Genomic DNA, 13,118 nt, shown 5'->3' with positions numbered 1-13,118 from the left:
GTGTGCCATGGGGTAAACTACCGGAAGAGTGCATCTTCCCCATACGCTAGTCCCGTTGACGGAGTCGATTACGCCGTTTGTGGAGTCGCCCATCCCCGCATTGCGAGAGAGCTCGGCAGGACGCTACCCCGACAGTGAACTAGAAGTCTAGCCGCGCCATAGAAATGCATTCCGTATATGAAGCTTCACGCCGGCTGACCTGAGTGATCTGGCGCAGTTAAACTGACTCGGCTCAAGACCAATGCCAATATTGCCAAGGCCACGGAGCTCTGCGTGACTGCGATACTACATCACCACGACCGCGTGTATATAATGTCGATAATATCCAACAAATTGAACATGAGTCTTTTAATCTGTGACGAAGTGGAATCCGTGGATCCACCAGGCTGATTCGGTTCAAAATGCGCGTTCTCTCAATACTCACCGCCGTTGCCTCGGCCGCTCTCGTGGCAGCGAACCCTGTTCCCCGTCAGGCCACCAACTATGTTGGCTACCTTATTTCGACGTTCAGTGATGCCAACCCCAAGGTTCAATTTCATCTGTCAAACGGGAACAGCGCTTCGAGCTTCAAGTTCTTGAACAAGGGACAGCCCGTCCTCACTTCAACAGTCGGCACGAAGGCAGTCCGCGACGTGTTCCTCACGACCAATGCTGCTCGATCCGAATGGTACATCATTGCCACAGGTGAGTACTTCAACCTCACGCATTGCCAGAATGTAGTTGATGGATGGTGAACTTAGATCTCGATATCAATGCCTCTGGCTTCAACTGGGACAAGGCCACGCGGACCGGCAGCCGTGGTATTGTTGTCTGGAAGTCGACTAACTTGGTTGACTGGTCTGCACCCACTCTGAGAATGTAAGTACTTCAGATGAAGTAATATAACCATTGCTCACACCTTTTTCAGCGTCGAAGCCGACACGGCTGGCATGGTTTGGGCGCCCTCTGCCGTCTGGGATGCCGACAAGGGCCACTGGTACGTCTTCTGGGCGTCTAGACACTACCGCTCAACCGACACCGGTCACACCGGCACCGCAACGCTTGATCGAATTCGCTACACGGCCACCAAGGACTTTGTCACTTTCAGCGCCGCCCGAGACTACGTTGCCCTCGCCGACACCCCTCTCATTGACCAAGAGTTCCAGTATCTCGGCACACCTGGAAGTTTTGCTCGCTTCCTGAAGAACGAGACTACCAACCAAGTCTACCAGGAAGTTACCACCGGTGGTCTCTTTGGAACCTGGACGCGTATTCCTGGATATGTTCGGAACGAGAGCCCGCGTGAGGGCCCCGCAGCATTCGCGGATAACACGACCCCCGGCCTGTACCATCTCTTGCTCGACGATTACACACAATATGTGCCTTTCCAGACGAGCAACATCCAGTCACCTAACTGGCAGGCTTCAAGTACCTCTGGGTTCCCAAGCGGATTGAAGCATGGATCAGTCACACCGTTAACGCAGACTGAGTGGAACGCGCTCAACTCTAGATTTCCCGCCTGAAAGAAAATGATATAAAGCGAAGACAGCTTGTAAATATGAGCCATACAGAATGAATAATGAAAGAGCTATTTTCTTAAGAAAGCACTGGACTCAGTCCGATGGTGAACGGAGCATCTGTCCTCTACTTCAACGAGAGCAAAGGCTCCTAGGCTAAAATGCCTGTCATTCCTGTCGAGTAAGAAACGCCAAGCGTGCTCTGTGGATTACCGGGCCTTGAATAACGGGCGATGATCTGTAGATCTTGTGAGCCATCGTCAACGTGTGAGAGGCAGCCCATCTCCATGTCATTGGGTGCGGGCGCTGACATATAACGTAGTTTTTGGTGCCGTTGATATGCCGATTCCAGTATAGGCATTTCCGCCTCCTAGGTAAGGCCCCAGTTACGACATAATCGGATTTCTGTGTGGCGCATGTTCATTGTTGCCGGTGGCATACTTGGCCCCCTTTGAAAGCCATGGCTAGATCTTAGTGTGGGATCCGCAGCCACAGTCAGACTGTTGGTGCTTACGTTGAGTGGTTACCCAGGTCAACTCCGAAGCTATGATACTGGCTTGCACTTCCAGCACTCGTCCTTTTCAAAGTCATCTCTCAAACCATTGGATAGGAGAAGCTTTAAGATGTCCAGGTGTGTTAGTTTTCATCGTTGTAAAGCCAATTTGAGCTGCTCAAATGGCTGCTATAGTAGCCGTATTTAAACAGCAATGATCGATAATTTTGCCCGAGATTGTCCCACTTGGATTCTGGCTAACCTTGCCACCGTTAGTAGCTCGAAAGAGACACTTGGTCACCGCATGCTAATGGATGTGCCAGGCGATTTCGGGCAAATCGGAGTTGGCGCCATGAGCCGATAGTCCAGCCCCAACATCGACCCGGTGGGCCGGGTATCTGCTCCGGTAGACGGCTCAGGAGAACGAGATCGTTATGGAGTATCCTTTGGAGCACCATTGTCCCTTTGGCTCGAGGTTGAGCGCCCCTGCACATCAATCTGGGGCTAAGGTGTCTGCTCGGAAAGTTTGAGCTGGTCGAGTCTCGTGGTTGGCTGGTTCCTGTGCAACTGAACTTTCGACAGCAATGCCAAGTGTTTAGCGGCTTCTCATATGCAAAATCTCGAATCAAGATCGAATTTTGCCCGTAAATATGACGCCCACCGATTCAGCTGCCCGTCCCTGATGGTGCTGGGATCGCTCGTGGCGTTTCCGCATGCGGTGAGACATACGATGTTCCCACGCCACGGGCAGAAAACTCGCTGAACACGGTCAAGTGCCTGATGACAGCCCCAGCCCCATGTTGTTCCAGATTTTCTTCTGCCCTCTTCATATACACGTGGTCGCGTCCTGCTCATGTCGCCGTTCAGCGTAGCACTTCCCCGGCTCCATCTTGCAGAAAGCACACAGTTTCGTCGCAGCCTGGCCGTCATCAACATCATTCGTGCGCAGCTTGCTGCACGGATTTCAAATCGGCTGCTTCCATATCTCCGCCTCAGACCTGTATTTGAAGGAGAGGGCTCGGGACGCATCGTTATTTCCACCAGGTAGTGGTGATTGGAGACGACACATGGCCACGATGCATAACGAGTCGGCAATCACGTCTGGCGACGGGACCCCGCGGTACACGGACGCCAGCCGAGCGAGCTGGCTCATTGTTTCGACTGCGGTATGCTTGTCGGTCACTTTGATGTTCGTCCTACTGCGGGTATACGTACGGGCAATAGTCATCAAGAGCTGGGGCGCCGACGATACTCTCGTTGTCATCTCATTTGTGAGTTTAGTCGATGGAATCGGAGTGAGCATAACCTCTGATAGGATCCCAGATACTTGCCATCTTGACTGGTGTTATTTTCTCCATATGTAAGTTTCGTTGAGATCTTTGCGGCAAGGATCATTGCTGATATCCATTGCAAGGTACGACCAAAGGACTTGGGATGCACATCTGGACCATCCCGATCGATGTTCAACAAGATGGCCGCAGGGTGAGATGATTGAAAGAGAGAACTCAAAGACTTTTCCCCTAACATTCTGGGATAGATAACGATCGGGGCTACCTTGTGCTATAGTGCCACGTTCATTGCAGTCAAGATGGCAGTCCTGCTTCAGTTTCGACGGGTGTTCGCGGTACCGAAGTTTCGACTCGTCTGTAACATCATGTTCGGGTTTATCTGCTGCTTTGGAATCGCCGTAGTTGTGTCGTCCATCGTCATGGCAGCTCCGACTTGGAGGGGTGACACCTTTCAGGCAGAGAGATATGACCAATGCGCTTGGTGGCTGGCGACATCCTCCGTGCATCTGGCGACCGACATCATCATCTTTTTGATGCCAATTCCAATGTTGCACAGATTGAAGCTCAGAGCAATGCTCAAAGTCGCGTTGATGGTGAGCTTCGGGCTTGGATTCATGTGAGTGAAGCTGGCACTGAGTGTTTGCGACAGAGCTGATGCGAAGCAGAACGACGGCGATCTCAATTGTGAGGATAGTGACAATCACGCACGTATTTACGGCGGATGTTACGTGGGATGTCATCCCAGCGCTGGTTTGGTCCCAGGTGGAGGTCTGCTGTGCCGTCATCTGCGTATGCATCCCAACTCTCCGCCCTCTACTACGCGTGATGGGTAGAAACACGGACAGCCAAAAGATCTCATACGAAAGCGGCACTCGACTCACTCGGAGGCCACTGAAGGCGACGACAACAGTCTCAAGCGAACAAACGATTACGAGCCCAGACTATCTGGATGTGATGGAGGTTGAGCCAAGGTCTAGGGTGGTTGAACATTCACCAGAAGGTGGCCTCATGGTCCGAACGGCGATCAGCCCGGCTTTGACAGCAGGAGGAGAGTCGGATGACGGGTCTGACGGGTTTGGTGAGGCGGATGAAGAGGTCGGCACGCCACTAAGCCCGCCGCCGAAGTCCTACTCCAGTCCGACGAGGAATCGATTTTCATTGCCTGAGACTCCGGAGGATGAGGAAAGTATTGGATCTCGAAGATGAGAATGGCATCGGATGGTGGTTGAGATTGCTTCTTAGCACGGCGTTTGGGGATACCAGGTCATCACAACACAGTAGGATGTGATGTGAAAACTCGTAATGAAAATCAATGCATAATACTCTCCATGTGAAAATTTTGATGAGTTTGACGCGTTCGGGATGATGACTTCATCCATGGATGTCTTAGAGACGCGTCTCAGGTCACCATCCTCTTCGGCAAACGGTGACACTTGTCCGTCTTTGGATGTTGAAAGCGGATGTTTGGTTGTGAAACATATGATTCATTGACGACTGAAAGGATTGCAGCGCGACTTCCGCGACTTCGCCTTCTTGATGAAGGGCGAGATGCAGGACAATGAGCCGACGCTGAAGAAAGAAGAAAGAGGAATGAATTGCCGAGTCAGGAACGGTTGGTCACGGCGTTACCTGCATTTTCGGGGTCTTTGGGCCGCTAGACCAAGTGGAGAATTTCACGTGCCGGACCTTCCCTCTTCCGGAAGGCGGTAGCCGCCTGATCCGGCAAAATGGGAAAGATGTCGCCCGCCGCACGTCCCCCGCCATCGCCGCCTCCGAGAGGACACCGAATGTCTTCCGTCTTATGCCTCCCCCGCCGCCGCCGAAAAAAGACACCACGTTCGACCTTTTTCCTCCGCCCCATATACCCGTAATTGCGACGCGCATTCCTCTCGAGTATCGCCTGGAATCACCATGATTCACGCCCAAGGCCAGCACGCCGTCAGCGCTGCTCCCGCGGCCAACGGCTACCCCGCGAAACCCCACCTTTCCGAGTCGCCTCCCCGCTCCTTTCACGATGTCTGCGTCGAGCTACGAGATAAGGTCGACGCTTTCCTGGCCGAGGACCCAAAGACAGATGTTCTGCGCAATGTACAGGAGCAGCTCCGCGTATCAATGGGCGTGGTAGACGAGGCGTTAGCGACCTACAGGTGTGTAACCCCCACCACGTGTGCCTCGGCACAGTCCGGGCAAGTTGCTGATGCGCCGACGTGTGATAGTTTGGAACAGATCTCGCTCTCCTACAACGGAGGCAAGGACTGTAAGTGAATATCTCCATGCGACGGGCCCTTCGCCTCAAATGCGCCGCTTTCGATGGCCCATGGCGGCGCATCGTCTCCCAAGTTTCCCGGTCGCAGGAAATCCTTTTCCGAATGGATGCTGACATGTTCATGATCCCAGGTCTCGTCCTCCTTATTATGCTACTTGCCTGTCTTGCGCGTCGATTTCCCTCCTCTAAAACCAACGATTCGAATGGCTCGAATGGCGCTGCGGATGCCAAGTCCTTCCCCGACGAATTCCAAGCCGTCTACATCGTTTCGAAGCACCCGTTCGCCGAGGTAGACGATTTTGTCGCCACGACTAGCTCAATATACCATTTGAATGTGAAGCGTTATGCAATGTCCATGAAGCAAGGACTGGAGGCTTATCTGGCAGACCGACCGAGCGTCAAGGCGATATTTGTTGGAACGAGGAGGACAGACCCGCACGGCGAGAAGCTGACACATTTCGACCCTACGGACTCGGGTTGGCCCGACTTCATGCGGGTGCACCCGGTGATTGATTGGCACTATGGTACGTCTCTCATCCCCAGAATCCGGCTCTTCCGGATGTCGCAGACCTAGGGCGCATCGGCAGCCCACTTGGAGAAACAAAGCTAACCCGGTACGCAGCCGAAATCTGGGCAGTAAGTTTGATCTTAATCTAAGTTGATATGACGGGCCGACAACTTCGCTATCCGCTCCTCGGCCCAACCGAACGGCCGCTAATGACTTTCATAGTTTATCCGCCATTTGGGAATTCCGTACTGTCCACTATATGACCAGGTAAGTTCGGGACTCGAGCATGCTCTTGTCAGCATGCTTACTATATACCAGGGCTACACAAGTTTAGGCGGAACTCAAGATACCCATCCTAATCCTCAACTTAAGAAAGAAGGCCAGAATGGGGCGGGTTTCAGGCCTGCTTATGAGTTGACAGAAGACGACGAAGAAAGACTAGGCCGGGATAAATAATGAAGAATACAGCGGCATGTTCTTCCTGTAAGTTGCGTCAAGAACATATATCTCAACACATATATCGCACAGCGACAATTTGTATAGACTTTTGAGCATAGATTTGCGGCGTTACCTCCCAATACTTCACTTCTCTCTGGGGTTGACTCCCCGTAAACCACCCTGTTCAAAGTCAATGGTTATTGAACTGAAAGCTTGGCGTCAAGTAAACTCAGTTAATGCGGGAGCTTTAAGGAGGGAGGAAATGTTTCAAACGGCTTCTCCGGTGACGTCAGCGAGCAGCAATTTGTCGTGATTAGGTTCCCTAAGGTTATTGGTTTGGTTGACTGGATCCGGCGTGTGCTGAAATTATTGATAGTGCCCAGAAGTGTGACGACTCAAAACCCTGGTGCCAGTCGGCGGGGGTCGAGTCATTGCCAGGCAGTCGGTGAGATCAATATCTCAACGTATGATTTGGTCTTGGCATTACCATACAGGATACGGAATCACGATGCCACAGGACACGGGGGCTTGAGAGGCTACACAATGCAGTATTCGGGTTCGCGCGCAATAGATCACTTGATAGGCAATGATGATGTAGATTTTCCTGTTCATTATTTCGTATTAACCAAGCGCAGGTGCGACGCTCGAATGGCTAACTCATAAGCATTGACGTGAGAGTTCTTCAACCGCCACAAAGCCGGACCTAGCCTCCAGATCGTCACTTCTCCTCCTTGTCGAGGCTCTTCTTCTCAATCGAGCTGGCGCTCTGGTAGTCCTCCTTGTACGTCATGAAGACCTCGTCGTTCATGTGACGGTGTCTAAACCAAAATACGACAGTCTGCACGGCCAGAGCGATTCCGGGAGCAGCCCAAGCCCACACCAAAGTCGGGTCAGCGATCGATGGAAGCAAGATCTGGCCCAGAGCACTGCTCAGCGCCGTCATGAAGAGGAAGAGGGCGACGACCGTCGAACGCATGTGCTCGGGAGCACGGGCGTAGGCCAGCTCGTACGCGGTGACGTTGACGAAGATCTCAGACATGGCACCCAGGGCGACGTTGGGAATCTGCCACCAGATAGAAATGGGCGAGACGCCATCGCAGTCGCTGGCGTAGTAGCCGCTGTCAAATCGTGTTAGCAAGGTGTTCAGCGAAGCGGGAAATGTTTCAGAACGTACCAAGGGCTGGTCTCGTACACCTTCCATTGAACAATGGCACCGATGACGGACGAAATGGTAGCGAGGATGAAGCCAGTCGTCATGCGGCTGATGCGTCCATACTTGATACCCTTGCGCTTGAGGAAGGGGTAGACAACCTGCGCCATGAAAGGCGAGAAGACGATAATGACCAAGGGGTTGAAGTGGCTAAGCAGATCGTTTGGCGCACCATCAGAGGTCATGGCAGCTCCCTGGTTGCTCTGGACGTTGCCAACACCACCATCGTTCAGGTACCAAATAGGGATGTAGAGGAAGATCTGAACAGCTTCCCAGGTACGTCTCGCATCGTCGACGTCCTTCTCGGAGTAGCTGACGCGGAGGCTGGTCTCAGAGTAGATGGTGCTGGGCTGGACTTTGTGCCAGAAGTTCTTGGCCAAAATGTTGCCCTTGCTAGCCTTCAGCGCGGCGACAGTGATCTTGACAAAGCGGTTCAGGTCTGAACCCTGGGGCGGGAGCCTGACAGTGCGCTTATACGTAGCAGCCAACAAGACCGGAAGCAGGAAGTAGACGATTCCCGGGATGAGGTAAGCCAACCAGAAGCTGTGGTACTTCTCGATGTAGACGACAGCGATCGAGAAGAATGCGCCGACGTTGATGAAGGCGTAGAAGATAAGCATAATGTGGCTGATGGTCGTCTCGGGATCGACGATGACCTTTTCACCAGTCTTGAGAACCTTGGTGTACTCCTTCTGGTGCTTGTATTGGTCAATGACCGTTGGAGCCACGTTGGGCTTGAAGATACCGGCACCGATTGCAAGCTTCCCAAAGCCATTAGCTTCACGAACTGACGCCTTGTAGGTTACAAAGAACTTACCAGGAAGTAACTGATGAGGAAGGGAGCGACACCCCTGCCGGCTTGCAAAACGGCCGGAGCCGCGCCTCCAACCATGATGACGTGTGCTACACCACCAATGAAGACACCCCATCCGATAGCCTGGTATCTACCGATCTTGACATCTGCGATCCAGGCGCCGAAGATGGGGATGACATAGGCCAGGAAGGTGAACAAGAGACCAAGCGCCGAAGCAGTACGCAGACCGAGACCGAGAGCGCCAGCGTGAGAGTTGGGCTTGCTGGGGTCGATGGCACCTGTACCGGGTCCGCCCTCGGGGAGCGGGAACTGGAGGTAGTTGTTAAAGGCGGCCTTGACACCATAGAAGGAGGCGCGCTCGGCCATCTCAACGACACAGAGAGACCATGCGGTCAGAGGGATGGAGTCGTGGACCTTGCGCAGCGTCGAGCGCTCCTCCTCGGTCGGGAGTGGATAGGTCTCATAGTCGACGACGCTCGTTGCCTCGACGGAGTTGGTCTGGGCCTCCGGGTCGACTTTCTCTCGAGTCTTCTCGGGGTGAACGCCCTGGTCGGCGTCAGGTTCGACAACCTTCTGGACGTTGAGACCAACCACGTTCTCAGCTGTGAACTGCAGTGTCAGTGGGAAGCTGGACGACAGACGAATAACATCATGGCTTACACATGGTGTCAGACTTTCTATCTTGAGATTGTCAGTGAAGATAGCGAGAAAGAGCAAAGGTGAGTGAAGCGCACATCCAAGTCTCCGGGACTGCCTTTCAACCCCCTATATACAACAACCAACATTGCGCCAGCCGAGGTGCAGTGCGAGGCAGCCCCAGCCAGCGGCCTGGCCTGATCAACCCAGCAATGCCCAAATTCATCAACGGCAACGTTGCTCCCCCACGGAATCGATAACAACCCCGGACGACTCGAGACGAACACCGCGTACGATGCATTTCCTTTGGGAAGGGTTCCCTGGCTCGAGCGGCCAAGGCGGGGCCAAGGCGGGGCCAAGAGGCATCGCGAGCTTGGGAAAGCTTGTTGCGCCATTGCCATTTGATGGACCTCCCAACCCCTGGTCCCAGTAACCCCAACCTGAGCAGATAGCAGTGGGCGTGTTATCTTCCCCGTTGCCGACGTCTTCCATGATTCGGGAGAGATTGCGTGATAGGCAAAGTGGGCTCGCCTTCACCGTTGGACCAAAGAAATGCTCACTGCAATTTGTACGCAGACATCTTCGCCATACACTCCGTTGCGTTGACAGCGTCCGCCCCCCTTTTTTTTCCCCGCTTATGCAAAAACATGAAAAAAAGCCAATTTTACGCTGTGACGCGCATTTCTCTGCATCGCACGCAAAACGCGTCAAAGTCATCACCAACACCTCAATTGCCGTCAATCACTATAGTCCCAGTAGTATTCAAACGTATAACTACACGATAGAGACATAAGGTGTGTATTTCATGCTTCCGTAGCAGTCAATCTACCCATCGAGGCATTGCCAACCCAGCTAGTCACCTCATCCCCATACCATTCGACCAACAAAAGGTCTATTTTCGTCATGAGAGATCAAGATGACATTTGCTGAGGAACAGAAGAAGAGACCTGCTGTATGACTTTATATATCTACTCAGCATACGGTTTGTATGGCTCTGAGTAATATATAAGCATACCAAGGGGCTTGATACGGTTCTTCAGAGCAAATGCTTTGGCAGTCAACAGGATTAATGACTCTCCTGATAGCTCAGCTTGTTCACGATATTGAGCAAGAGTCTACTGCTGTATAGATTGTGCCCTGTTACTTACAGTTTGCCGCTGGTCAGTACATGTCCGTGGTTTATTATATCAGATACATCGAGAAAGACGCCGGGCGACGACGACGATACAATGGCGCCCAGAATATCGAATCTACAGCTATCGACGATCGCGATGATACTGCCATTCGAAGACCAAAAGACCCACGAGCTGGCAAGTATCGTTGGCTGTACCGAACGAACGATTCGACGACATAGATCACGACGTAATATCACTGGCGAAGTGCAGAGATATAAGAGGTGCCGCCAGAGTCGACAAAAGATGGAAATATGGCATCGTACAGAGCTTCTTGAACTACTGCAGTACCGCAGCGATCTATCTCTTGAAGAGATGCAAGATTTCCTATTTGAAGCCTTCGAGATCCAGATCAGTCGTTCTGCAATCAGTCGACAGTTAAACTCAGCTGGCTGGACGAACAAGAAGTCCAAGATTATTGCTGCTCAGCGAAGTGACGAACTACGATACGAGTACTTGTACCGTATACGACGATATCGCCCCGACCAGCTGGTATTCGTCGACGAATCCGGCGTCAATAAGGATACTGGGATACGGAGGACTGGATGGGCGCCGAAAGGGCTTGCTGCGTTTCGAACTGCAGAGATTGATCGGTTTCAGAACTCTCGCGTACAGATCCTGCCAGCCCTCACGTTGAGCGGTATCCTACACTTGACTACGTATTATGGTACGACTGACGGCGATGGGTTCTTTCGTTGGCTACAGGAGTGCCTTATCCCGAAATGTGGGCGTTTTCCAGAGCCAAACTCTGTCATCGTTATGGATAACCTCTCCTGCCATCGTATACCTGAAATCGAGGGTTTATGCCGGGTATCAGGTGTCCATCTCGAGTTTCTGCCTCCGTATTCACCAGACTTCAACCCCATCGAAGAGTACTTCGGCGATCTAAAGCGATACATCAGGAAGACGTATTCGAAGTGGAACAACGATGAGAATGACACTCGGGATTTCATGGAATATCTACGTGACTGCGCTATGGAGATTGGGTATCGTCTACCCCAGATCGAGGGCCATTTCCGCCATTCGTTCGTCAACTTTGATGGGACAGAGCATATATTTGACGATATCGAACTATAAAAGGGAGGATTTGCTGCCAATATTGAACATCAGCAAGCAATCCAAATTTTCATCGTGCGTTCGCGCGCAATAGATCTTAATCGTGTCGTCATATGATGGTCAATCATCAAATCCATGATTGTAGCCAACAAGATTGCCAAAAGGTTAGCCACAAGCGCACCAGAACACAAAAAATATACCGTCGTCCATTGTTTTCGTCGGTAGCTACGTATACATATCAATTTTGCCTGTATAACGGCTGAAACGCGTTGTTGATGCTTGTGACGATGATTTGTGATGATGACACGTCATCACGATCAGAGACTTCAACCATAGTCAGAGACTTCAACTGCCCCTAACCAGTATCGGGATGGACCGAAGTGTATTGTTTGCAGATCCAAAATAACAGTAATTCTATTGCTTTTATACGTATAGAGCGGCAGTGTTGAATCTACGGCTATGGGTAGACTTTTCCGTGGTTGAACACGTCATGCAAAAAAATCGCGCATACAGTCAAACTTCACACCACTCTTGCTGTATCACTCTTCTTCGTTATCCTCCTCCGAGTAATACGTCTCTGTTGACGACGTATCACTCGAGATTTCAATCTGATTGTCCTCATCGCCTTGCTCGATTTCGTCTTGTTCGATCTGTAACTGCGTGGGCAGCATCTGCGACGCTGACAGCAGTGGTGACGAAACGAAACCAAAGAGTTCCGAAACGCCTACAAAGTTAGCCATATTCGACAGTAAACAGCTCTATATACACTCACCACGTCGACCAACTTCAACTGGCGTACCACGGATCTCTTGCTCGATGGATTGACGTGGCACTAGGGCGTCGATATGTCGGGATGACCCCAACTCGCCTGAAACTAGCGCCGCAGAGTTTTCAACTGGCGCCGCCGCCGTCCCTCCTGGCAATCCAGCGTATATTCTTGTATAAACATCTCCTTCTGACTCTCGATGGTTTGAATGAAGTTCAGAGTGAGATACCACGTCGGAGAGGGCGTCAGACTGCCCTCCGTAGTAGGCGCTGTTGTCTATGAAGGATTTGATCGAGTTCCTGACATCTTCGGTAAGATCTTGAGTAAAACCCTGTTCAGTAAACCAAATATCTGGTAACTTGCGAATTGCCCGCAAGCTACTGTCTACTGATCGCAGTTTCTGTAGCTTCTTTCTGAACCCTTCGTCGACGTTATATCGCTTGCCGCGGACGGATATAAACCACTTGATGAAGCTGGCCACTTGATCTAGAGCTTTTCGAGGCGAATCCGGTACCACTGGCGAGGACGAACGAATCGGGAGTGCGATACTTGGTTGACGAGTGCTTGGAAGGTTCAATGGCGGAAGAGTTGGCAACGAATACTGTGAGATGTTCGCATATGGCCAATATGCCGGCGGCGGCGGCGCCGGCGGCGGCAGCTGTACGTATGGGTTAGGATATTGAAGATGACGATCTGGCGCCCCCGCGTTGCCGTATATATTGACGATGGCGTTGCTGTTGGCGTTGGTTAGGCCAGATCTTGACCCTGATGATGGAAGTGCGGCATTTTCAGCCTTCTCTTCCGTCATCACTGTCGTCTCCTGGTTATCATCAACCTCCACGATATTCTTACTTCTCTTGCCCTGGCGTTTCTGATCCTCTATAAACTGGTCGTGAAGAATCTCACCAAGCAGTTCTTTAGGTGGTTCCATATTGTCAACGCCAGCCTGTCCAGTCATAATAGCCTTCGCCCAC

At 51.9% G+C, this 13,118-nt stretch overlaps 5 protein-coding genes across 5 annotated transcripts; 4 read left to right on the top strand and 1 right to left on the bottom strand.

Annotated features, from left to right (window-relative positions):
• Positions 1 to 401: 401 nt before the first annotated feature.
• Positions 402 to 1,502, top strand: CGCS363_v003886 (uncharacterized protein; the record flags this gene model as incomplete). The annotated part of the gene is made up of 3 exons (XM_036635735.1): positions 402 to 684; positions 741 to 858; positions 908 to 1,502. 3 exons carry the CDS (start codon positions 402 to 404, stop codon positions 1,500 to 1,502), a joined length of 996 nt encoding a protein of 331 aa, XP_036499869.1.
• A 1,563-nt stretch (positions 1,503 to 3,065) lies between these two features.
• Positions 3,066 to 4,484, top strand: CGCS363_v003885 (uncharacterized protein; the record flags this gene model as incomplete). The annotated part of the gene is made up of 5 exons (XM_036635734.1): positions 3,066 to 3,260; positions 3,313 to 3,349; positions 3,404 to 3,471; positions 3,527 to 3,894; positions 3,944 to 4,484. 5 exons carry the CDS (start codon positions 3,066 to 3,068, stop codon positions 4,482 to 4,484), a joined length of 1,209 nt encoding a protein of 402 aa, XP_036499870.1.
• Positions 4,485 to 5,189: 705 nt separating this feature from the next.
• On the top strand, positions 5,190 to 6,508 carry CGCS363_v003884 (putative FAD synthase; the record flags this gene model as incomplete). The annotated part of the gene is made up of 6 exons (XM_036635733.1): positions 5,190 to 5,425; positions 5,495 to 5,535; positions 5,676 to 6,068; positions 6,167 to 6,180; positions 6,275 to 6,319; positions 6,371 to 6,508. The coding sequence occupies 6 exons, from the start codon at positions 5,190 to 5,192 to the stop codon at positions 6,506 to 6,508; spliced, it is 867 nt and encodes a 288-aa protein (XP_036499871.1).
• Positions 6,509 to 7,208: 700 nt separating this feature from the next.
• Positions 7,209 to 9,178, bottom strand: PTR2-0 (Peptide transporter PTR2; the record flags this gene model as incomplete). The annotated part of the gene is made up of 4 exons (XM_036635732.1): positions 7,209 to 7,608; positions 7,665 to 8,461; positions 8,518 to 9,116; positions 9,175 to 9,178. The coding sequence occupies 4 exons, from the start codon at positions 9,176 to 9,178 to the stop codon at positions 7,209 to 7,211; spliced, it is 1,800 nt and encodes a 599-aa protein (XP_036499872.1).
• Positions 9,179 to 10,568: 1,390 nt separating this feature from the next.
• On the top strand, positions 10,569 to 11,399 carry CGCS363_v003882 (uncharacterized protein; the record flags this gene model as incomplete). Its single annotated transcript, XM_036635731.1, has 1 exon — positions 10,569 to 11,399. One exon carries the CDS (start codon positions 10,569 to 10,571, stop codon positions 11,397 to 11,399), a length of 831 nt encoding a protein of 276 aa, XP_036499873.1.
• Between the last annotated feature and the right edge of the window lie 1,719 nt (positions 11,400 to 13,118).

Source organism: Colletotrichum siamense (assembly GCF_013390195.1).
Source record: "Colletotrichum siamense strain Cg363 chromosome Unknown KSG_Cg363_contig02, whole genome shotgun sequence".
Classification (NCBI taxonomy): Eukaryota; Fungi; Ascomycota; class Sordariomycetes; order Glomerellales; family Glomerellaceae; genus Colletotrichum; species Colletotrichum siamense.
This window is presented reverse-complemented; position numbering and strand designations above follow the sequence as displayed.